Raw genomic sequence first — 24760 nt, forward strand, 5'->3', positions numbered from 1 at the left:
TTGATCCCTCAGTCTCTGGGGGTCCAGCTTCTGGTCCCATCACCCCCATGGTCACTGGAGGTCTCTGGGCACCAAATTCCACAGGCGCTTCTCTGCCCTCCCCTGTCTGAATCAAATAATGCCATCATCTTTCTGCCCCCAACTCGCTCTTCTTTCCCTGACACCTCCTTATCTCTGCGATGGACACCACCACCCATGCAGCCCCTCAAGCCAGGAACTTGAAAGTTGGCTTTGACGTCATCTGCTGTCTCCCACCTGCTCCCTTCTCTGGCCTCTTATTCATGAATTCCTCTTGTTTTCATGTCTTTAAGAGCTCCATCCCTTACTGTCCATGCACACCCTCCCTGGCTATAATTAGGACCTTCATAAGCCTCTCCTGGTCCTGAAAATCTCCTTGTTCATCTCTGCTTCTGGTCTTGGCCCCTTCCATTCTATCCTATGTGTTGCACTGAGCCCCTTTCTAGAATTCTTCTCTGATTCCCACTCATGGTGCTCCTGGCTTTCCATTAGCATGCTAAGGCCGCCCTCCACACGTCCCTTGTGACCTGACTTGTGCATGCCCACCCAGCCTCATCTCTCCCCCCTCGCTGCCCCCTCACGCACATCCGTTACAAGCAGCCCAGCGATCAGTGTGTGACCAAGATGGAAGTCAACGACGAGACCCTTGTTCAATGCTGAGAGGCAAGCTCCCGACACCGAGAACAGCGATCCTCTGGTAGTGTCCACCAGGCAAGCTTAAGAAATAGGTCGAGAAAATAGAAGGAAAATATGCCCACCCACCCAAGGGAGCCCCTCTGTCCTGTTTTTTTTTTTTTGTAGATACAAGTTTATGCTCAGCATGATTCCTCCATGTCTGGGCTGTTCCTTTCATTGTGTATTCTCCAGCCATGTCCTCGGAGCTCTGGTCATCGACACTGTTTGTAGGAAAATAAATAGAGATTAGATGTGTCTCCTCAAACTTAGAGTTTCACAAACAATAAACAAAAGTGAGCTACAGAAAAGAAAAAAAAAAGAGAGAGAGAGAGAAAGAGAGGAGATGCCCAGAAGCTTTAATCTGGGAGAGGGGATTTTACAGTTGAGTTCATGACCCGACTGTTGGTGTCTTTGCTGGCTCATTAAGACAGCCAGTGCTGTTTCCTGTCACTCACGGTAACAGTGATGGCATGGATCTAAAACGAGGCGCCTGCTAACCAGAACTTGCTAGATCTCAACTGGGTGTCCCAGTTAGGATTTTCAGCACTGTTGAAATTCTCAACATCAGAGATACTTGGCCGCAGAAACTCACAGCAGTGTTAATTATCCTTCTCATTACGGTCGCTCCTTTTTGCTACCAAAAGCAGGCCTTCCAAATGTGACATTTGTGTTCATTACAAAATGAAATCACTGGGCCATTTAATTAACACTTGCTGTAAATAGTCAGTGATTCCCAAGTGCCAAGGGGTGGATGTGAGAGGGCGGAGGAGAGAGGGGGCCCAGTGGGGGAAACCTAGCTGACGTCATCTTGCTGGATGGTGTTCAATCTCCGCCCCCTGAGACTTCTACACGTTAAAGGGGACCAGACTCCCCAAGGCTTCAGAGCCTTCAGTATTTAACATGCTCAAACATGTACTAGCATAGCACATATTTATGCCTACTTAGACCTTCTGATAATATATACTCAGGTTAGCATCATCTGGGTCAGGTTGGGTGTGGCATCAGTCATGGGACTGAGCCAGGTTTGCCCTTGGCCTAGAGCACCGTTTCCTTTGACTCAAAAAGAAGCCCTAAGGGACTTCCCTGGTGGTCCAGTGGTTAAGATTCCGTGCTCCCAATGCAGGGGACCCAGGTTCGATCCCTGGTCAGGGAACTAGATCCCACATGCCACAACTAAGAGCCCGCATGCTGCAACTCAAAGAACCCGCATGCCACAACTAAAGATCCCACGTGCCACAACTGAAGATCCCACATGCCTCAACTAAAGGTCCTGCATGCCACAACTAAGACCCAGCACAGCCAAATAAATAAATATTAAAAAAAAAAAGAAGAAGCCCTAAGATTCAGTCCTACTGGGAATTCCCTGGCAGTCCAGTGGCTAGGGTTTCACACTTTCACTGCTCAGAGCCCGGGTTCAATCCCTGTTCAGGGAACTAAGATCCCACAAGCTGTGCGGTGTGGCCAATAAAAAAAAAGATTCAGTCCTACTAAATATGCTGAAGAGCCGGTTTTAAATTGGAGGTGTTATTAGTGTTCAGGTACTTGGGGCCAACAGATCAGGAGATGACTGCCATTGAAAAGAGAGATTGCTACTCGGTTCCCAAGAGGAGGGGGTACCCCTGCCAGGCAGGGCCACATGGGGAAGCACCAGGCTCGGCCAGGAGGCAGAGGGAGCTGGGGACCTGTGGGCACCAGCGTTTATTGTGATTTCTGCAGGAAAGAATGGGTGAGGCAGGGTAAGCAGGCTTAGGATTGGCTAGCTTGAATAATTTCAGCAGGCTTTGTCCCAAGTTATCCAGTTGCTGGCCTTGGGATGATTAAGGCAGGTGCATAGCGGCCTGGAATGTGAAATCCCCATAGGGGAGGCGAGGAAGTGTATGTGGGCGCTGGATTGGCTGGTCTACCTGCAAAAGGTGTGCTCACAGGTGAATCCTTTACCATCTTTAGGAATTGGCTAAGCCTCGAAGGGGCTGTCCCTCCAGGGTCAGCAAGGCCCCAGACGTCAAAGCATCCAAAACGCATAGTTAATACAGAATCAGACTTGGAATTGTCCACACAGACCCTCTGAAGCTACGAGACATTATTCATTTCCTTAGGTTTACACAGAGACCTGGAATTTTCTTTGTGAACCCGGTCTTTGAGGAAGCCCTCTGCGCTGGTAGATAAGCAAATGCAACATCGCCACCTACTGCCCAAAAGGAGGACCTTTGACCAGGCTCTCAGGAAAATCCAAAGGAACAGAACTGGCATCAAGACTTTGAACACACACCGTCAACCTTCCCCGTTTCCCTAGAAGTGTCTTCTCTGCCCAAAAGGAGGACCTTTGACCAGGCTCTCAGGAAAATCCAAAGGAACAGAACTGGCATCAAGACTTTGAACACACACCGTCAACCTTCCCCGTTTCCCTAGAAGTGTCTTCTCCGGTAGAGTGCGCTGGGCCTCGGTGTGGGATTGAGGTGTCTGAGGTCTGTTTTTCTCTGGGCACTTTTGACTCACTAGCTTCCTAGCGCAGAAGGGATGAATTAAATATCCAGGGTTGGGCTTCCCTGGTGGCGCAGCAGTTGAGAGTCCGCCTGCCAATGCAGGCGACGCGGGTTCGAGCCCCGGTCTGGGAGGATCCCACATGCCGCAGAGCGGCTGGGCCCGTGAGCCATGGCCGCTGAGCCTGTGCGTCCGAAGCCTGTGCTCCACAGCGGGAGAGGCCGCAACAGTGAGAGGCCCGCGTACCGCAAAAAAAAAAAAAAAATATATATATATATATATATATATATATATATATACGTATGTATATATATATATATATACATACATATATATATATATATATATATATATATATATATATATATATCCAGGGTTAGAACCATAATATGACAGGCCTGGAACTCACAGGGTTTCCCAGGCTGTTTCTTGGTGATAAAGGTTAACAGGAAACTGCTTTCCAGTTTCTTTCAAAAGGAGGTGATTTTTTTTCCCGTCCATCTCAGAATATGCTTGTTATTTCCTCCACCTTCCTGTCTCTTTTGCAGCCAGGGAACAAATACTATCTCAAAAGGCATAGAATTTGCCATCTCGTTTCAGTTTTCCATTATTAGAGAGTTGGAAAGGGACGTGTTACTTGTTTTTCTTAATATGCTGTTGAGGAGAAAATGGGGGGCCAGGGGACAGAATGTCTTCACTCCTTAATTCTCAAGAATTAAATAAAGCAAATGGTACCAAGATGTACGGCATTGCTTTGAAAAAATTAAGTTGTTTCAGACCCAACAGCTTTCGACTCAGAATTATTATTCCAGAGCTAAGGTCACTGACTGGCAGACTCTAGAAGCCTCTGCTGTTCTTCTGGCTCTAGGACTGAAAGTCATCAGCAGCCCTGCGTGGGCAGCTTTCCATGTTCACGGTGAAAGAAGGGGCAGAGGGACAGGGCCTGGGTGTGGAGTGTAAGAGCCCCAATCATAAATGGTCTGGGAAATCATTTATTATTTTTTCTCCCTCCTGCACTGTCTTCATCGCCCATTTCACTGTCCAGTAAGAACTCCCACCAACGGTGTGTGGAGACAACAGTTGAAAGCGCCTTTCATTCGTAGAACCTTAAATGTTGGTGCCAGGCTCTGGATTAGTGCTGGGGATGCAAAAATGAATGAGATTTGGTCCCAGGCCTCAAGGAGTTAGCAGCCTACTAAGAAGGCATCTCAGGGAACAGAAAATCACAGCACCATGGGGCCACACGATAAGCAGAGGGCGTCACCGGAGCCCAGGAGAGGAGGTCTTCTCTGGGGACCGTCCGCAGAGTCAGCGAAAACTTCTGGTGACCCTGAGTGAGTCTGAAGGGAGCAGGGGTGAGCTGGGGTGTGCAGGAGGATGGCTCTGGAAGTGAGAGGAATAGCTCGGACACAGGCACAGAAGCAAGATTGATCTGTAATAGGCCACGCCTGCAGGTCGCCCAGCTGAGCTGGCTTTGCTCTGACCCACCTGGAGCCCCATCCTGAGCCTCTGTCACCCTTTCCCCCTCCCCTCCTCTGCTTCCTTTCCCTTCCCTTCCATCTGTCTGCCTTCCTTCCCTCCTTCTGGTTTTGCTATTCTGACTACCCCTTGCCAGAAAGTTTACAACGGATGTAGACTTTTTAATTACATCAAATGTAACTTACAGTCGGTTCTCCATATCCACGGATCAGATGTGAAACCCGCGGATATGTACTGACTGTACTGCACCATTTTATTTACTTTTTTAAATTTCGTTTGTTTGTTTTAGTTTATTTATTTATTTTTGGCTGCGTTGGGTCTTCATTGCTGTGTGCGGGCTTTCTCTAGTTGCGGTGAGCGGGGGCTACTCTTCATTGCGGTGCGTGGGCTTCTCACTGCGGTGGCTTCTCTTGTTGCGGAGCACGGGCTCTAGGCATGTGGGCTTCAGTAGTTGTAGCATTCGGGCTCAGTAGTTGTGGCTCGCAGGCTCTAGAGCACAAGCTCAGTAGTTGTGGTGCGCGGGCTTAGTTGCTCCATGGCATGTGGGATCTTCCAGGACCAGGGCTCGAACCTGTGTCCCCTGCATTGGCAGGTGGATTCTTAACCCCTGCGCCACCAGGGAAGCCCTACTGCACCATTTTATATCAGGGGCTTGAGCATCTGAGGATTTTGATATCCTGGGGGAGAGGTGGGTCCTAGAACCAATCCCCTGTGGATACCAAGGGAAAACTGCGTTTTGCTTTGAGATGTAGAATTTGCTTCTATATTTCAAGTCTCCATTACTAGGGGAGTGAAAGTAGTACAGCTTTACAGTTCCTCTGAGACCACTCAGACCCTTTATGGAGACCTCCATGGCCTAGAATACTTGCTCCAAAAGCCAGAGGCAGGTGCTTGTTTTTTTTTCTTTTTTTTTTTTTTTTTTTGGTAGGGAAAAGGGTGATGGTAGAGATCAACCAGCCACCTCATTCCCAGGCTTTGCATGAATAAAGACTATATCGTAATTTCCAAAAATTTTGTAGACCCTCCATGATGGTAATTGTCAGACTAGTATCCGTGGATTGAAAATATCTACTAATCTCTGAAGATTACTCTGGATTCAATTACAAATTTAAATGAGCCTGTGTTGTATTCATCACGACAGCCTCTGCACACATCTGTAAAATGGTCAAAGATGTTGTTTACTTAGTCTGTAGACAAGAGGCTGCAAACTGGGGGGCCACAGGCTCGCCCAAGCCTACACACACATTTTGTTTGCCTTACAGTGTTGGTGTGTTGGTTTTGCTATTGTTGTTGTTGTTTTAATCTGAATTAGTTCCAGTATTTGAAAGCAGCAGACTTCTTAGGTGGGGAACTGCTGACCACGTCCTGCTGTCTTTTACAGACTGGCAAGCGGAAGCCCAGCAAGGTTATGGGACTTGCCCTGAATCACACAGCACTGGGCCCAGATCACTGGGCTGTCGGCTTCCTCCCCAGGATTCTTTCCATCACATCTTAACGCTGTTCTGGATGATCATAGCACTTGTTTCTTCTCATTTCACCTCCTGCCCCCTCTTGGGGCCCCCAGTTTCCACGAGGCAGGCACCCAGTGCCCTCCAGGGGTTGCCACCCCACTCAGAACCTCTTCCCCTCCAAGGCTCTGGGTGCCAATCATTTCCTTCTCCCCTCTCATCACAGCTCCCTCAGTGCAGCTGAGCCTTAGACAAGTACAAGTGCCTTACCTAATTCAGGAATTGAATAAACTCCAGAGTCGATGTGTAAAGGATCATTGAATTAAACTTAAATAATTTCAGCATGTGTTGTCTTGACAAAAATCCATAAGTTTCATCTGGATAAAAATCCAATTCTCATTTGGCTTCATGTGCATGGATATCACGGCTTTAAGAACACCAGCCACAGCTCTCTGGATGTGCAGACGTCAAACCCCACCTTGCCATCGTCACGAAGACCTGTTGTAACCATCTCAAGGAGAAATAGGGCCCTTCTTTCGATTAAGCAGAAGAAATTATCTTTTAAAACTCCAGCTCAATAGTGATGAGGACAAAAAGTAATGCAATGGAAACAAATGACATTATAAAAAAATTGGAAAGCAGGTAATGAAAAAGGATGTAAATGGTCAAGTTCAAGTGTACTCTTAGAGGTTGATGGCAGGCCGGCTCTTTGCTATGAGAAGGGCTGTCAGTCATGATGGTCCTAACCCACGGTAAACGAACTTGAAAAGCACTGTTTTCCCTCAAAAAGGAATGGTGGAAGCAATAGACGATGCCTTTTTCTTTTGTTCCTGTTGGATTGGGCGTCTGTATCCTCAAGTCAAATCATGTAACTCGGAGAACACATGATTTTCTGCCTGATTGGTTGATGCTTCTGTAGTTCACTGGCAGTTTTTCTCTTCCAGGTTCTATATAGAGAGCATCTCATACCTAAAGGACAATGCCACCATAGAGCTCTTCTTCCTGAACGCCAAGTCCTGTATCTACAAGGTAAGAACTTCCTCTTCCTGTTCAGAGTTTTCCGTTGAAATCTGAAAGTCTCCTTTGAAGCTGGGAATCCCAGCTTGCTGCCCCTAATGCAATTTTATTGATTAGTAGAAGTAACTTATAAATTAATGACTATAAATAAATGAGAACTCCGTGGAGCTAGAGCTATCAGGTGTTCATAACGTGACTACTTCCAATCCCATCACTGTGTTTTAGCTCCTTGGAGGTGTTCCTTAGCTTGATTTTAGGCGTCTCCTGAACTTGGCAACTGTGGCCAAAAGAGGGAAACCCAGGCCAATGTGACAAATGCACTAGGTCTCACAATTATAAATGAACCTCTTATAACGAAATGCATGTATATTTGATCATTTTGGGATGTTCTGGAAGTATCTCTCAAAAGGATGCTCTTGGCACTTTGGGTGAGACAGTTTTTTATTTTTTTTATTGAAGTATAGTTGATTTACAATGTGTTAATTTTTGCTGTACAGCAAAGTGATTCAGTTATATATATATATATATATATATATACACACACACACACACACACACACACGTATTCTTTTTCCTGTTCTTTCCCTTATGGTTTATCACAGGATATTGAATATAGCTCCCTGTGCTGTACAGTAGGACCTTGTTGTTCACCCATCCTATAGATACTCGTTTGCATCTGCTCATCCCACGCTCTCACTCCACCCCTCCCCTCCCCCTTGGCAACCACAAGTCTGTTCTCTATGGGGTGGGACAGTTTTTTTACTGTGATAAAAGTTACCGTGGTCTCCATTGATAAGTGTACAGTTCAGTGGCATTAAGTACGTTTACCTTGTTTTACAGCCATCACCACATCCATCCACAGAGCTCTTCATCATACAGAACTGAAACTCTGTACCCCTTAAACAGTAACTCCCCACCGCCAGCTTCTGGCAACCTCCATTCTATTTTCTGTCTTTATGAACTTGACTACTCTGGGTACCTCACGTGAGTGGAATCACGCAGTATCTGTCCTGTTGTGGTTGGCTTATTTGACTTAGCATAATGTCCTCAAGGTCCATCCATGTTGTAGCCGGTGTCCGAAGTTCCTTCCTTTTGATGGCTAATATTCCATTGTATGCAGTTACCACGTTTTGTTTATTCACCCACCAGTCCATGGACCCTTGCGTAGCTTCCACCTTTCGGCTGTAGTGAATAATGCTGCTGTGAACGTGGGTTTATAAATACCTGTTCAAGTCCCTGCTTTCAGTTGTTTTGGGTGAATACCCAGAAATGGACTTGCTGGATCATATTATAATTCTAGTTTTCATTCTTCGAGGAGCTGCCACACTGCTTTCCATAACGACTGTACCATTTTATATTCCCACCAACAGTGTGTGAAGATTCCATTCTGCACATCCTTACCCACACTTGTTATTTTCTGGGTTTTTTTTTTTAATAACAGCCAACCTAGGAATTCCCTGGCAGCCCAGTGGTTAGGACTCTGTGCTTTCCCTGCTGAGGGCACTGGTTCAATCCCTGGTCGGGGAAGTATGATCCTGCAAGTTGCACCGTGCAGCCAAAAAATAAACAAATAAATAGTAGCCATCCTAGTGGTATTAGGTGGTATCTCACTATGGTTTGGGTTTGCTTTTCCCTGACGATTAGCGACGTTGAGCATCTTTTCGTATGCTCTCTGGCCATTTTGTACATCTTCTTCATGGACATGTCTATTCAAGGGACAGTTCTCAATTGAGTGGGACAGTCCCTTGCATCCAGTTCCCCCATATGCTTGTAGTGTTTCCTTTCATTGGATAACCCAAAACGCCCACAGAATCCAGCACACACCCCGTCCCGGGGGAGAGGGGCTTGCAGAATACCGCTCCCCGCCCTGGGTTGAGAATCATAACTAACAGAATGTATTGAAAGTGAACACCCACTCTGCACCCGCCCTCCAACACGCCCCCTTCTGTCTCAGGAGTGCAGCCTTAGGTCAGCTCATTAATGACCAGGGAGAAGGACGGCTGGTACTTAACGCCCGTGGCACCGTGGTGGGCTTGGTGCCGAGTGCCTTCTGTAAGTTGTGTGGCTGCATCTTTGCACCATCTCTGAGATGAAGACTATTCTTTATCTTAGTTTTCCCTGTGAAAAAGATGAGGCACAGGGTGGTTATGAGATTCACCCGGGGTTGCATATCCGCTGAATGGCAGAGTCAGTCAGGGCTGAAGTTGGCAGCCTGATTCCAGATCACAGATCTCACCCGCTGGGCTGCACTGTGCCCTGGAGGGCAGACTCTCCTTAGAGAACTTCAAAGCCAAGTACACCTGTTGTAACATGGTCAATGGCTGTATTCAGAGGAGATCCCGCTGCCTGTATTTTCCTGTTTAACTAAACCTAGTTTGGAGAGATTGCAACAACCGACTACACATTAAAGCACACACACAGGTGAAGTGGTCTGTTGGCCATCACTTCTCCTTCTGGAAGTTCTTCAGCACATCACTGCACAGAATAGCTCCACTGAATGCAAATGTTCAAAATCGTGGAGGGCGTGGTAGTGATCAAATTCAGTTCTGTGAAAGAACCTCGCTTGGTGACAGCTGCTGAACCAAGACTTAACCTGGGCTCAAGCCCAGAGCGCTCAGACTACAGTATTTGGGGGTTTTGCTGAATGGAAGAACAAAGACGCTGCATGTAGTTCCAGGGACTTGCAAATTTCTTCCTCTCTCTAAACCCTCATTTTCTCATTATAAAGTGGAAATAATAATACCAGTCTTACGTATCTCGTAGGTGGCAAGCATCTCTGATGGTGTTTGTTTAATCCATGTGAAAGCACTTCGGAAGAGTTCAGGAATAAAAAGTGAGGACTGTCCACCAGGGGGCAGACTTGGGCAGTAGATGCCTGGGAAGTCGCTGACTGGGATGAAATCGCCCTCAACCCCAGCAAGTAAAAAGTTGCCCCAAACTGTGCTTATACAGACCCCTGGGTTAAGGGAGCAGACATGGTTTCTCTCGGAGTTGTTCAGTTCAGTCTAGTCACAGATGCTGAGCTGAAGGTGAAGATTTCAGTGCTTTTGAACATAATGATCACAGAGGACTCTGGGAGGAATGGGAAATTTTAAAAAAGAAATCCCCAGAACTAAAGAGGTGATGCATTCGGAGCCAGCCACATTTAGGGTCCAGGTGCCCACAGCCATCAGCCTGTCTGCTGACCTGGGTGGTGTGTGCCCTTCTAGAACCCCAGCTGTCTCTTCTCAGCATCTGTCCTGGGGCTTAGTGACTTGCGTCAGTGAGCCCGAGATGGCTCTTCTGAAGGTTACGTAGGGGACAGAATCGCGTCCCAAGGCCACCCGTCTCCTTCCCATCATCAAAAATAATATTTTCATCGGCATAAGTTGACGCTTAGAGTCTATAAAAATGTTTTCACTTGTCTTACACTTTTTGAGGCTCATGAGTGGGATGGAATCATCAGCCTTACTGAGGGAGGAAACCGATGCTGGAGAGATTTAGTAACTTAGTGAAAGACGAGGAACCAGAAGTGGTGGAACAGGCTTGGCACAGCTGTAAAAAGATGGTGGAAGGCCCTGGAGCAGGAGGATTGTGATTAGGGGTTTAGACTCCGTGGCGCACAGACTTGGGTTCCCTTCCTACCTCTGCCTCTTAGCAACTGCAATAAATGTGGACACCTTCTGTGACGTCTCCAAGCTTAATTTTCTTCTTTGGTTGAACAAGGATATCAAAAGACCCAACCCACCACCTTCTTGGGGAGATTAAGTGAGATAGACATGAAGGTGGTTAGCACCCCACCAGGCACGTTATTAGCTCCCGCTGAGATGGAATTGCTCACTTGGAATCAGATCTGAGCTCATCTTGGCTGCGAATTTCTGCGTGCTGCCCACACTGCCCTCTGGCACTTTGGAGGCCTTGAAGGACCTGAGAGTGGTACCAGACACGTAACCGGTAGGTGATGCTGATACCAGCTGACCCAGTGCCCTCCCTGTGTCTTGGGGACGTACTAGAATCTAAGTTGTTCAGCTACCATAAGCTGTTTATTCCTGCTTCCTCCAAGTCCTTATTTCATTCGCTTTTTTAACGCGTTCACATTTATTTTTATCTAAGGAATATATGCCGTGGTTTAGAAGCCACATGGCTCTAGGAGGCTGTTTATGAAAAAGAGCCCCCCTCCCCCCTCCTGCCCCCCCCCCCGCAACTCCTGCCGCTTCCAGCAATTTTAGTTGTTTCTTCTGGTATTTGCCTCTCTCTGTTTGTAAATAATGGGCACAGGGTGTTATTCCTTGATTTATCCATCTTTAATGTACTGAATTCTTTGTAAGGTAGGTGAGGATTGAGGTCTCCTATGCAACCACCCACACTTTCCTTTTCCCATTTTCCCAGTATGGTGATAGCACAGTTCTGGGCAAAAGCCATACCCATCAGCATTACATTATTATGACTAATCCAAGTAGCATCCTAAGGTTGTGATTCCTTTTTTAGACAACCAGTTATTTTACCGAAAGGTAATAATAATTTCCTTGCTGTTACTTGTTTTAGTTTCTATGTACCCATCATTTTTTTTTCCAGAAGCTACAGATTCCCAAATGTCTACCGACGTTAATTTGCATATGCATCGGATAATTCATCCATTCCTCTCTTTAGCTTGGGTTTTGTTGCTGCTGCCTTTGTTGTTTTTCCAGGCACCTTCCTTTTAGAGTCCTCTGTCCTTCTGTTCCTGTCTGGACATGGCCTCATTCATAGCCCTCAGCCCAAGATGCCCCTTTCCTGTCCCGTCTTCCCTTCACCCCAGCTCTGGACTGGATGCTCTGCTTCCTGGATCCCGAGTCTTCCTGTGTTTTGTTTTACAACATTGTTTCACTGGAGAACATCCTGCAGTAACCCAGAGAAAGCGTATATGAGAAGTAAAATGTTTGGGTCCTTGCATATCTGCAAAAGCCTTTGCTCTACTTTTATATCTGGTTAACGGTTTGACTGGATGTGGAAATACAGAATGACTTCTCTCGGAATATCAAAGGTGCTGCCTCAGAGTCTTTGAGAGTTGCTTGCTCTGGTGAAGTCTGCAGTCCATACGCTGTATGTGGACTCCCCCCACCTCCATGACCACCCACGGGATCTCTTAGGATTTCTTCTTTATTCCTCTTCATCTGAAGTTGCAGGATGGTGTGCCCTAAAGTAGGTCTTTGTAAGCCCACTATGTTGTGTATTCAGCGGGCACTTTTAGTCTGGACATTCGTATTCTTCAGTTCTGGGAGGTTTTTCGTATTGTTTCTTTAGTGATGTCTCTCTGTTTCCTCTGTGCTCTCCTTCTGGAGCTCCTGTTAATCTGATGCCGGGCACAGCCTCCTGCTTTGATACCTGGTTTCTCCTATTTTCCATCTTTGTCATTTTGTTCTACTTTCTAGAAGATTTTCTCAGTATTATCTTTAATCTCTTCTATTGATTTTTTAACCTTTGCCATCATGTTTTGAATTTCCCAGACTTCCTTCATATTATCTGATTTTTCTTTATATACATGTAATCCTATTATTGTCCTTGAGCCTAATATCCTCTTATCACTCCAATAATATTAATTATCATGCACGTTCTGTTTCCTTTGTGTTTCTTTCCATTTCTTTTTTCTTTTTCTGTTTATTTATTTTGGTCTCTGTCTTTCATGTAGGAGGCTTTCCATCCATATTTAAGAGTGAGGCACTCAAAAGCTCCAAGTGCCCAGGTGGGGATCGTCCTCTGTGGCTGTGCCTGTGGAGTGTCCCAGTGGCAAGCTGTTCCTTTCAGTGGGAACCCTAAGTATCAGTGCTTGGTGTCTTTTCTTGTGGCTCTTCATTTTCTCCAGAGGATGTAATGTCTTACTTCCCTCCTGGGATGTCTCCTCCCGCTTCAGGGTCTTGGGGACGGAGTGACCTCCATTGGGGTGTAGGCCCCCTTTTGAATCCCTGAGCTCTCGGTCTGCTTCATCCTAGCTTCCTACACATCATCGTCTCCAGAGAGCAGACCTCTGATCTCTTCAACAGCACAAAAGCGAGGAAAGGTGTTTCGCTCTGTTCATTTGTTTTGTCATTTTCCCCAAACCACGAATGCCAGCTCTCACTTTCCACTCTTCACCAGGAGACAGAAAGCAGAACTGCAGTGGATTTCTCTCTCACTTCTCCTTGCTTTACAATCCCCCTATTTTCTACCAAAAGAGCAGGAAATTACAGTCATAATCTGTCCAAGATGCAGAAAGTTAGAATCTGGTCAGGAATGAGCGGGGCTCTACTCGTCTCCTTTCAGTGGAGCAGGAAGACGTGTCAAAAGGGGTCATCGGGGCTTCCCTGGTGGCTCAGTGGTTGAGAGTCCACCTGCCGATGCGGGGGACGCGGGTTCGTGCCCCGGTCCGGGAAGATCCCACATGCCGCAGAGCGGCTGTGCCCGTGAGCCATGGCCGCTGAGCCTGCGCGTCTGGAGCCTGTGCTCTGCAACGGGAGAGGCCACAGCGGTGAGGGGCCCACGTACCGCAAAAAAAAAAAAAAAAAAAAAAGTCATCGACACCCGACGTGGCCACTTCCTTCACCAACATTTCTGTTGTGTTTTGACTCATTCAGGGGACAGGGGGTGATGGAAAGGAAACTTATGACCAAGGGATGGACGAAACTCATTGAGAAGTGTGTGTCTAGTTCCGAGGAAAACTCCCATGGGAAGTGAGCCTAGGATGATGTGTGCTTCCTAGGAAGCGACCCAGGAGAGCAGAGCTCTCCTGCCAAGTTTTCCATCTGGTTGTCTCTCTCTTGGGTTGTGGCTTCCTCTGTCAACTGGAGAAGGCCCATCAGTCAGCCCCGTGGGGGGCAGTGGACTTGCTACACTAGAGGGAGTGCTGGGGTGGACGTGGACTCTAACCTCAGCACTTCCACCACCTTCAGGATTGAATCCTGCCTGCTCGGAGTTCTCCACTGGCAAAGTGAGCTTGCTGTCAAAATTAGTCACCACAATAATTTTCAAAAGCTCTGCAGACAACATGTGCTAGGTCATAAAATGTCAAAATGTTTTTTTTAATTTTTAAAAGGAAGGATTCCCTTAGATGATAGACCTTAAAGTTATAAGGGAAATAAAGAATTCTGAAATCCAGCTTCCTATCATCTTCAGAGGCATACCTCCCGAGAGATAAGAAAAGAGGCTCCCGGAACTTCCCTGGTGGCTCAGTGGTTAAGAATCCACCTGCCAATGCAGTGGACACGGGTTTGAGCCCTGGTCCGGGACAATCCCACATGCCGCAGAGCAACTAAGCCTGCGCACCACAACTACCGAAGCCCCCGCGCCTAGAGCCCATGCTCCGCAACAAGAGAAGCCACCACAATGAGAAGCCCGCGCACCACAACGAAGAGTAGCGCCGCAACTAGAGAAAGCCCGCGCACAGCCACAAAGACCCAATGCAGACATAAATGAATGAATGAAAGAAAAGAGGCCCCTACACTGAAGGACCTTCCACTGCTATTCAGTTCCTCAGAGGAGCAATCTGATCCTTAGATGATTTAAGTTGGGTGAAGTGGGGGAACTGGTCAAAATAACAAGCTGCCCTGTTATGGAGCTCATGTTTGAACGGAAGGGGTTGACCATCCACTCTTTATACACATCCATCACATTTAAATGCTTGATCTCAAAATTTATCTTGTCTGAAATGATAACCGAAGAAGCAGGGCCCGTGGTCACCATCTGAAGACGCACAGAAGTGTGTCTCCTGAGTTGGAAGAGAAGTTGGCACCAGCATTTTTCTGAGTGAATTTTGATGATCACCTTCCACTGACCTCTCACTAAACAAGGAGTATAGTCAATGCTCAGTAAATTGTTTTTAATGGCTTCGTTTCCAATCCCAGGGAGAAAGGATTTGCATATTTCCTAGGAAATTACCAAGTTTGGAGCCTACATGTACCCACTGAGAGCAGATCATGTCAGAAAAACAAACTTAAAATTCCTCCTTTCTGTGCGCTGGGGGGTCTGGTCCAGCCTTCTGTGCCTAGATGTCCCCGTTGAACTAAGAGCGTCACATATGATTGAAGTTCAAACAGTCGTGCCTGGGCCAAGTTTGCTACTTTGGTCTAAATACCATCACTCTTGCTGAAATTAAAATAAGCAACCTTTATCCAAGATCTTCCAAGAGATTTGCTAATGAGCAGAGGATATCTCATCTGAAGATGAGAGAAACAAAAGCCCAGAATCAAGTCCCACAGGACAAAGGAACCAACATAAACATTTGTCTCAGACTCACAGAATCCTGGTCGTTATCTCTTAGATGGAGGGTTGCCAGCTTCGTGTATGCGCTCGCGTGACAGAGAGAGGAAGGGAAGGAGGACAGAGAGGGACTTCCATCTTCAACTCTCTAGAAATAAACATACGCAGACCCATCATCTGGGCTGTGCCCGTGACCTCTACAGGAGAGATCCCTCAGGATCGTGAAATGGACTGTATGCAGTGGACAGTGGGAGAAATACCCGGGCCACCGAGTGAGGGAGTGCCCCAGACAAACATGAAGGGACTTGACTGATGAAAAACTGGCAGAGGGCTCAGAGAGGAATTGTGCAAGATCACATCAGTCTTATCCCGCTCGTCAGCCCCTGATGGCCTGGGGGCGCCTTCCCGTAGCCACTGTAGGTTGTGCAGTGAGACAGGGTGTCACGTGGGCTCAACGAGGCTGAATGTGGGTGTCAGGACCCACTGGGATGATATACGTGGTGACCGATACACACACACATGTAGACACACAAACAATGCTGCCCACCTCCTTAAAAAGTAAGTCTTACTAGAGAGTCCAACGGCCATTATGGAGAACAGTATGGAGGTTCCTTAAAAAACTAAAAGTAGAACTACCGTATGATCCAGCAATCCCACTCCTGGGCATATATCCAGAGAAAACTCTTTTTCAAAAAGATACATGGGGGCTTCCCTGGTGGCGCAGTGGTTGAGAGTCTGCCTGCCAATGTGGGGGATACGGGTTCATGCCCCGGTCTGGGAAGATCCCACATGCCGCGGAGCGGCTGGGCCCGTGAGCCATGGCCGCTGAGCCTGCGCGTCCGGAGCCTGTACTCTGCAACGGAAGAGGCCACAGCAGTGAGAGACCCACGTACCACAAAAAAAAAAAGAAGATACATGGACTTCCCTGGTGGCACAGTGGTTAGGAATACGCCTGCCAGTGCAGGGGACACGGGTTCGAGCCCTGGTCTGGGAAGATCCCACATGCTGGGGAGCAACTAAGTCTGTGAGCCACAACTACTGAGCCTGCGCTCTAGAGCCCCCAAGCCACAACTACTACAGCCTGTGCGCCTAGAGCCCATGCTCCGCAACAAGAGAAGCCACCTCAATGAGAAGCCTGTGCACTGCAACGAAGAGTGGCCCCTGCTTGCCGCAACTAGAGAGAGCCTGCGTGCAGCAGCGAAGACCCAACGCAGCCAAAAAAAAAAAAAGATACATGCACCCCTATGTTCATTGCAGCACTATTTTTTTTTTTTTTTGCATCGGCAGGCGGACTCTCAACCACTGCGCCACCAGGGAAGCCCCTGCAGCACTATTTACAATAGCCAAGACATGGAAGCAACCTAAATGTCCATCGACAGATGAATGGATAAAGAAGATGTGGTACATGTATACAATGGAATATTACTCAGCCATAAAAAAGAATGAAATAATGCCATGTGCAGCAACATGGATGGACCTAGAGATTATCATACTAAGTGAAGAAAGTCAGACAAAGACGAATACCATATGCTATCACTTATCCGTGGAATCTAAAATAATGATACAAACGAACTTATTTACAAAACAGAAACAGAGTCACATACGTAGAAAAGAAACTTATGGTTACTGGGGGGCAAAAAAGGGGGGAGGGATAAGTTGGGAGATTGGGATTGACATATACACACCACTATATATAAAATAGATAAGCAACAAGGACCTACTGTATAGCACAGGGAACTCTATTCAATACTCCGTAATGACCTATATGGGAAAAGACTCTAAAAAGAGTGGATATTTGTATATGTATAACTGTTCACTACAGCAGAAGTTAACACAACATTGTAAATCAACTATAGTCCAATAAAAAGTTTTTTAAAAAATAAAATAAAATGTAAAAAAAAAAGATTCCAATAAATGCCAAAAAAATGCTGAAGAACAGACAAAATTGTGGAGTTCAGATGATTCAGAAATGCCAGTAAGTGAAAATAAATAATGCAGACCCGATGTTTGTAGTGAGTCTCAGAGTTTCCAAATCACCTCTACATTTCCGCCTCACCAGACTCAATACAATAATTGGAAAAGAAATTGTTCTCCCCATTCTACTGACGAGGAAGATGAAACTCAAAGACGTCCAGGGATGTATTTATTCAATGCCCCAGAGTAGAAATAGTCCTAAAGAGATGGCAAGAAACCATCCTCTTCGGGCGTTTTGCGGGTACAAAGAAAGATGGTTACAGTGGGTGAGGATTTACCGGAAAAACCATGGGGCAGCCCTGCAGGTCGTTCTGCTTGGACTTGGCAAAGGTCATTCTCATTGAAATCTTTTCAACCTACCGTGTGGTTGCTCATCATCTTTTCTGTTATAAAGCTCTCACGAATCTTCCATGAAAGCTGGAATTTCTCTCATTTCTGACCAAGGAGGAAGGCTTTTCATTAAGATTCTCCGTTGAGTCTGAATATCACCACCAGGGCCCTTGGAGCAAGGGGGTCGTGACGAGTTCCTCCAGCTCTCAGGACTTTTGGAGACCGTCCTTACACCTGTCACTGGGGATTCTCATGGGGCTCTCTCTTTGGAACACTCAGAGACCCTCAGAATGGAAATCTTTTTGAGCATATTGTTAACCGTGAGGCTGCTGGTAGATGACCTCAGGCCTCCTCATTCGGCAACTTGTAGAACATGCAGAATGCCATCCTCCACAGCCCTGTCTGAACACACACACACACACACACACGCACGCACGCACACCCTGCAGAGAGTCACGTTTTGTCTGTCCATACCACGTGGCAAAAGATCACAGAAAGTGGCACACGTGATCCAGTAGTAAGTAAGACAGATGTCCAAAGGACACGTGACCTCCGTGACATCACTGACCCTCCCATCAGCATCCCCCTGTTACCAGCGAGTCTCAGGAGGAAATGACTCCATGCCCACCAGACCACCCTAGATTCCCAAGGAAGACTCCAGCTCAGCAGACAACCCTGCCGACACCCCTCCTCAAATGGCTCTCAGAGCACTGGGGGCACAGAGGAGTGTCCCCCGTCCAGCCTGTGGGTGATGCCGGTGAGAAACACCCGTACATCTTCCTTGAAGGGCCTTCTGATCCCCATCTTTCTGCATTTCCTCCTTGGTCGGGGGAAAACCCATTGCCCCAGGAAAGTGTGGGATTTTTGCACGAACTCTTCGTGATCGTGTTCGGTTTATTTGCTCTGCTTGAGCAGAAACACTTGAAAAGAGCCACCTCTGCATTTGAGAGAAGCCAGATGAGAAAAAGGTGCAGTGATCTTTGGAATGTTATATAGTAGGCGGATCCCTGGAAACATCTGTCCACTTCTCCCCACGGGGACTCAGCTCTCAGGGTTTGAGGTACAACGGGAGGTGTGTGGTGTGGGCAGGAAATCTAGAGCTCTGTTCCATCGCAGGGGATAAAATCACCTGGGAGGACGAGGTATAAACGGGGGAAGGTATTATAAACAGGAGACATCAGGGAATCAGGCAGCAGCTGCGAGGTAGGAAAGCATGTTCTTCGCCATTTGAGAGCATCTCTTTCCCCACCCCCATCCCCGTTCCTGGGTTGGGTCTTATAAACACCATTTAGACTCTGTACTGATTCCTCTGAGGACAGATGGTGCCATGATTCTTGAACTCAATAAATACTAAATGGAAACGGTGAGAAGGAATACCGCAGCTCTCTTTCCCGTCACATTTTGCAAGAGTGGGGACGTCTGGGCCACCTCATTCTTCAATCCTTTTCCCTCTTACCGGTCACGTTCTGGCTCTCATTGTTTTTAATATCTTCACTGGGAGATGGTCAAGGTCAGAGAAAGTGGAAATTCACCCCAGTTAGAGGCACTAGTTCCCACTTACCCTGAGGACACATATGGTCGGTGAGAGAAAACTCGTATAAATCAGGTTCGATGTTTAAATGGGCATCTTTGGTAGCTTGATTCTGAATAATGGTACATACATTACAGTTGATGCTGCCATGCGATTAGCGTCTCACAGTCTCTCCTGGAACTGCTGAATGGACTGTGTAAAATCAAATCAAATAGAAAACGACCGCCCTCCGCCTTCCCCACTCCTGCCCTCTTTCCCAAAGATATAGACGTTTCCCTTTAGCAGATGAATCAAGTAATGAACTAAAAACAATGTTCGCACTTAACAGGGTTGTTCCCCATGGTTGGCTTTGAGTTGGCCTCTCCTGGGATGTTAAGTATTAGCCACCGTTGACCGTTGCCTGCAACCTCGGCGTAAATGTTTGACGGAGTACGCTGACAAGTACACACCAGCGACTTTCAGGAAGTCGACTGGTGGGAATGGAAAGGCACACAGTGCGAGTAGAAGTGATCCACTGTGGAAACCCTGTACGGTGTTTCTGTTAAATCATTTGTCCACTGTTAAATGATTTACATTCTGATGGGACCTGGTAATCCCAGGACTGCAATTCCAAGCATTCCTCCACACTCCAGCACTGACAGTCTGTATCAATTACAGTGTCCGTAAAGCTCCTTCAGCCGGTTAAACATAAAGAATTGTTGTCCCCCATCCTTCCATGTCTCTCGTTAGTTCTCTTAGCCCACGCTCCAAGGTGGTTCGGTAGCAAACATTATTATCCATATTTGAAATTCCTAAGCTCGAAAGAGCCTGCAGGATATCCTTCCCTCGAGATACACAGGCTTGCTTCAATGCATTGTCTTGAATCACAGGGGCCACTTCTGGAGCACACAAAAATAATTAGAAAATCTGTGAATCAGAGTTTGGTTTATACTTCGAAAAAAAAGTAACCCTTGTTTTAGCTAACTTTGATGCTACCTGTGGTCCTGAGACCATGTTGGCTGAGACTGTGACCTGATTGATTTGGGGGAGAGCATGCCCTCCAGAAGGTCAGATGCTGGACAAGAACTTGGGGGTGCTTCCGAGCCCCATCACAGCCACTAAAGCCTTGTGACTCTGGGGGAGTCCCTTGATGGTTTTTGGTTTCTGTTCTCAATGAAAGCGGGTGGCTGGGCTAGCTGAGGTCTAAGTCGGTGCTAGTGCTAGTTTTTTGTGCTCCAGTCACTCACTGTAGGATCTAGGGGTATTAAGGAGAGAAAAGAAAGGTAGGCATTTCTACTCGTACTTGATAACAGAAGTACAACGTCAGTTAATTTGGTTATTATTCTTGCGTGCTGGTGGACTCCAGGTTTTCCTTTGTCTGTAAGATCTGAACTGTGTATCAAATACAGTGTTGTGCACTTAAAATCTTGTTAGGAGGGTAGATCTCACATTAAGTGTTCTTACCTCCCCCCGAGAAGAACACACAGAGTGACACAAGGAAACTTTTGGAGGTGATGGATGTTTATTACCTTGAACATGGTGATGGTATCACAGGTGTTTGCATATGTCTGAAGTAACACATTATATATACTAAGCGTGCAGTTTCTTTCTGTATCTATTATACCTCAGTCAAGCTGTTAGATACAAGGAGATATGGACTATATACATTTTGAAATATATATACATAGGATTTTTTTAAAAACCTAAGAGAGGCTTATGTCCTTTTAAGACCATGTCCATAGATCACGATTAAATATTTGGGGGAAGAACTAGAGAACAGAGTTTTGTCTTGTTTTGCTTTTTAACATCTCTATTGGAGTATAATTGCTTTACAATGGTGTGTTAGTTTCTGCTTTATAACAAAGCGAATCAGTTATACATATACATATGTTCCCATATCTCTTCCCTCTTGCGTCTCCCTCCCTCCCACCCTCCCTATCCCACCCCTCTAGGTGGTCACAGAGCACCGAGCTGATCTCCCTGTGCTATGCAGCTGCTTCCCACTAGCTATCTGTTTTACGTTTGGTAGTGTATATATGTCCATGCCACTCTCTCGCTTTGTCACAGCTTACCCTTCCCCCTCCCCATATCCTCAAGTCCATTCTCTAGTAGGTCTGTGTCTTTATTCCTGTCTTACCCCTAGGTTCTTCATGACATTTTTTTTTCTTAGATTCCATATATATGTGTTAGCATACGGTATTTGTTGTTCTCTTTCTGACTTACTTCACTCTGTATGACAGACTCTAGGTCCATCCACCTCACTACAAATAACTCAATTTAGTTTTTCATGGATGACTAATATTCCATTGTATATATGTGCCACATCTTCTTTATCCATTCATCTGTTGATGGACACTTAGGTTGCTTCCATGTCCTGGCTATTGTAAATAGAGCTGCGATGAACATTGTGGTACATGACTCTTTTTGAATTATGGTTTTCTCAGGGTATATGCCCAGTAGTGGGATTGCTGGGTCATATGGTAGTTCTATTTGTAGTTTTTTAAGGAACCTCCATACTGTTCTCCAGTGTGGCTGTACCAATTTACATTCCCACCAACAGTGCAAGAGAGTTCCCTTTTCTCCACACCCTCTCCAGCATTTATTGTTTGTAGATTTTTTGATGATGGCCATTCTGACAGGTGTGAGATGATATCTCATTGTAGTTTTGATTTGCATTTCTCTAATGATTAATGACGTTGAGCATTCTTTCATGTGTTTGTTGGCAATCTGTAGAACAGAGCATTTTTAAACTTGGATTCTCTAACAGTGCGGACCAGTAGAACTTTCTACAATGAGCGAAGTGCCCTGCATGTGCTCTGACATCATGGTAGCCAGCAGCTACCTCGAAGTACTGAGTACATGAAAGAGATGTGGCTAGTGCAACTGGGGAATTCTATTTTTCATTTTATTTAATTTTAAAAGAGTCACAATCCCACTGTAACCTTTTCTTCAGTAAAGCCTTATTCCTGGTTCCGAAGTAGAGTTTAGAAAGAAAAATGCATGTGGTTATCAAGTAACCTTACTCTGATTAATCAGGTCGACAGATTTGTAAAAAGCCGGGGACTGGCCCATCCCTTAATTTCTCATGAAGACAAAGATGAAGCCCTGGAGGCAACTGTGTAGACCCAGGACCACTGGATTCATTCTAAGAGCTGTAAAAAGCATGTCAGGGAGCCAGGGTCCGAGTAATTCAGAGAAGATATTCTATGAGTGCTTGAGATTTTAGGGAACACCTTAGAAAAGAAATACCCATCCTCTTTGGGGAGAGATCATAAAGAAATCATCATTAAAGGACCAAACTTACCTTCCTTGGTTTTCCTTTCAGGAGCTGATTGATGTTGACAGTGAAGTGGTGTTTGAATTAGCCTCGTATATTTTACAGGTAAGTCGTCTCCCCCTTTGCCTTTGTATGCCAGGGCCATACACAGAAGAAAGAGGAATAAGACTTACCATGCATGGCAGTTGCTATATCCACTAGCTCTTTGACTTCTTAGTTATTTTTAGCCACAAGCAGGAAAGAGCTACTGGGGAAACTACACCATGGCAGCAAATAGAGTCTTCTCTGTTCTCTGTTCTTCTCCAAAATGTTAAGTCTGTATCTCTCTGCAAAGGAAAATTGTGTGTATAACCTGAGATTGGGGGAAACTGAGACCATCCAGTGACCCCTTTTTCTTCAGGTCACTGGAGAAAGCCAAGTAAAAAGCAGGAATTAATTGCCAGGAGAATCACTGTCATGAAAGACAAGGAAAAGATCCTTAGCTTATGTGAAAAAGAGGCCTACTGAGTATTAGAAACACTGGCAAGATGAGCTAAAATGATGTCATTAATTTATTCCTTCAGCAGGATTTAGTGAGCAACTACTATGTTCCAGGCGTTATGCTAATGCATTACAGATTCCATGGTCCCTGCCTCCAAAAGCCCACAATACAGGGTAAAACAACAAATAACACAAGACATGGACACATAGATAGTGCTATCCAGACAGACGGCCAGGTTCAGAATCTTTAAACTGGAAAAAGTTAGATCAGGGCTTAGAAATGGAAACTTTCCCTTTGTCATTATGAATCACTTTCTTTGTATATAACTTTCTGAAGTTTAATTGTCTCATATTCAAGTGGTAAATACACGTGTCCTTCCTTAATTATATTACTATAGCTCATAGGACGAAACAGCAGTCAGTCGGACTGATTCAGTAGAGGACTTCGTTACAATGTATTTTAAAATCTGTAACGTGGGATCAGAATGTGTCACTGATGTTGAATTTTCTTCTTCTACAGGAGGCAAAGGGAGACTTTTCTAGGTGAGTTTACGAGAGTTTTTGGCTTAAAAATGTATTCTGTTGCATCTCTATTAAAAGAAACTATTCTGTCTTTTCTTCGTAGGAGGGCAATTTATTAATATTATATCTTAATGTTGAAATCCAGTTCCCAACTTGTCAATGGAAATAGACACATCAGGCAGAGAAAGCCCAGTAACAGGAGGATATTCTGCACCAAACGAAAGTTACTAAGAGGCTGAGGTTAGAACCCACTGTCACACATGGCCATTGTATTGAGGTGTGTCAGGTCGCCCAGGTGTCTTCGTGGAGCCTTGAATTATCACTGTGGTATGAACTATAGTGATAGAGATAACCCCATGGACGCAAACATCTTTTTTTTCCTCTGTTTTAGTTCCAACCCTGAAGGTACAAAATCCTAGCCCGCAGGAAGATGTCTTTCGTGAAAGTGTTACAATATAAATATCCCACTTCTACTGTCTTTCCTTTTCCAGATGTTATGTTAGGGAGAGAACATAAACAGACTTAACCACGGGGAAAAATGTGCCCTGCTTTAATAACCCTGTAGATCCACAAACTTCAACCTTGTCATTCATTTCATTAAGCGTGGCCAGTTGACCAGTAGGGCTGAAGTGCCAGTCTCTCTTGATCATTACTGGAGACAGAGTAGGGGTTGTAACCATCCACCAACAGGACTGTCTGCTCAAAGACAGACATCATTGCTGGGATTCTGTTTTATTGAACTCCCCTGAGGCAAGTCCAGTATAGCTCATTCTTTAGAATCAAGGTCTAGAGATATGAAGACTCAACCACATGTACAAGAACAGCGTCAGGGCGTGGGATCCTGGCCCATCATTAGGAAATTAGCAAACTTGGTATGAAAAAGAAATGCAGGTTATACCTCTGCTCTGTGAAGGAACTTGGGTGTTTTCTCCTGGTTTGGGGGATCTGATCTGTAAATGCCGCCTAAACTACTTCACCTGGTGGCCTCCCTCTCTTTGTCCAGCTTCTCAACTTCATGCTGACTGGTTTTTCAGGTCTTAGCTGCCTTCTCTCTGCTCGCCATGCATTTCTAAGGCTTTCTAGCAAAGGCAGAGGTATATTTTCTCACTCAGATATCTCAGCAAAACCAAAAAAATTCTTTGACAATCTAAAACAAGGGTCAGCAAACACTTTCTGTAAGAACCAGACAGTAAATACTTGGGTTTTGCAGGCCACCCAGTCCCTGTTGCAACCTCTCACCCCTCCCTTTCTAAGTGCAAAAGCAGCCAGAGACAGTAGGTAAGCAAATGAGTATGTCGGTATTTCAATAAAACTTTATTTATAAATTCAGAAATTTGAATATCATATACATTTTCATGT

At 45.8% G+C, this 24760-nt stretch overlaps 1 protein-coding gene across 2 annotated transcripts in view; it reads left to right on the forward strand.

Moving 5' to 3' along the window:
• Positions 1 to 24760, forward strand: part of FRMD4A (FERM domain containing 4A) — a 623578-nt gene that overhangs the window by 489764 nt on the left and 109054 nt on the right. For both annotated transcript variants that reach the window (XM_089906385.1, XM_022580547.3), the window contains exons 5-7: positions 7046 to 7130; positions 22448 to 22504; positions 23400 to 23422. In XM_089906385.1, the coding sequence (XP_089762511.1) occupies positions 7046 to 7130; positions 22448 to 22504; positions 23400 to 23422 (165 nt within the window). The remainder of the gene's footprint in view (positions 1 to 7045; positions 7131 to 22447; positions 22505 to 23399; positions 23423 to 24760) is intronic.

The sequence above is a fragment of the Delphinapterus leucas genome, chromosome 2 (assembly GCF_059928025.1).
Source record: "Delphinapterus leucas isolate spDelLeu-1000000601 "Yukka" chromosome 2, BTC_Dleu_Yukka2, whole genome shotgun sequence".
Lineage (NCBI taxonomy): Eukaryota > Metazoa > Chordata > Mammalia > Artiodactyla > Monodontidae > Delphinapterus > Delphinapterus leucas.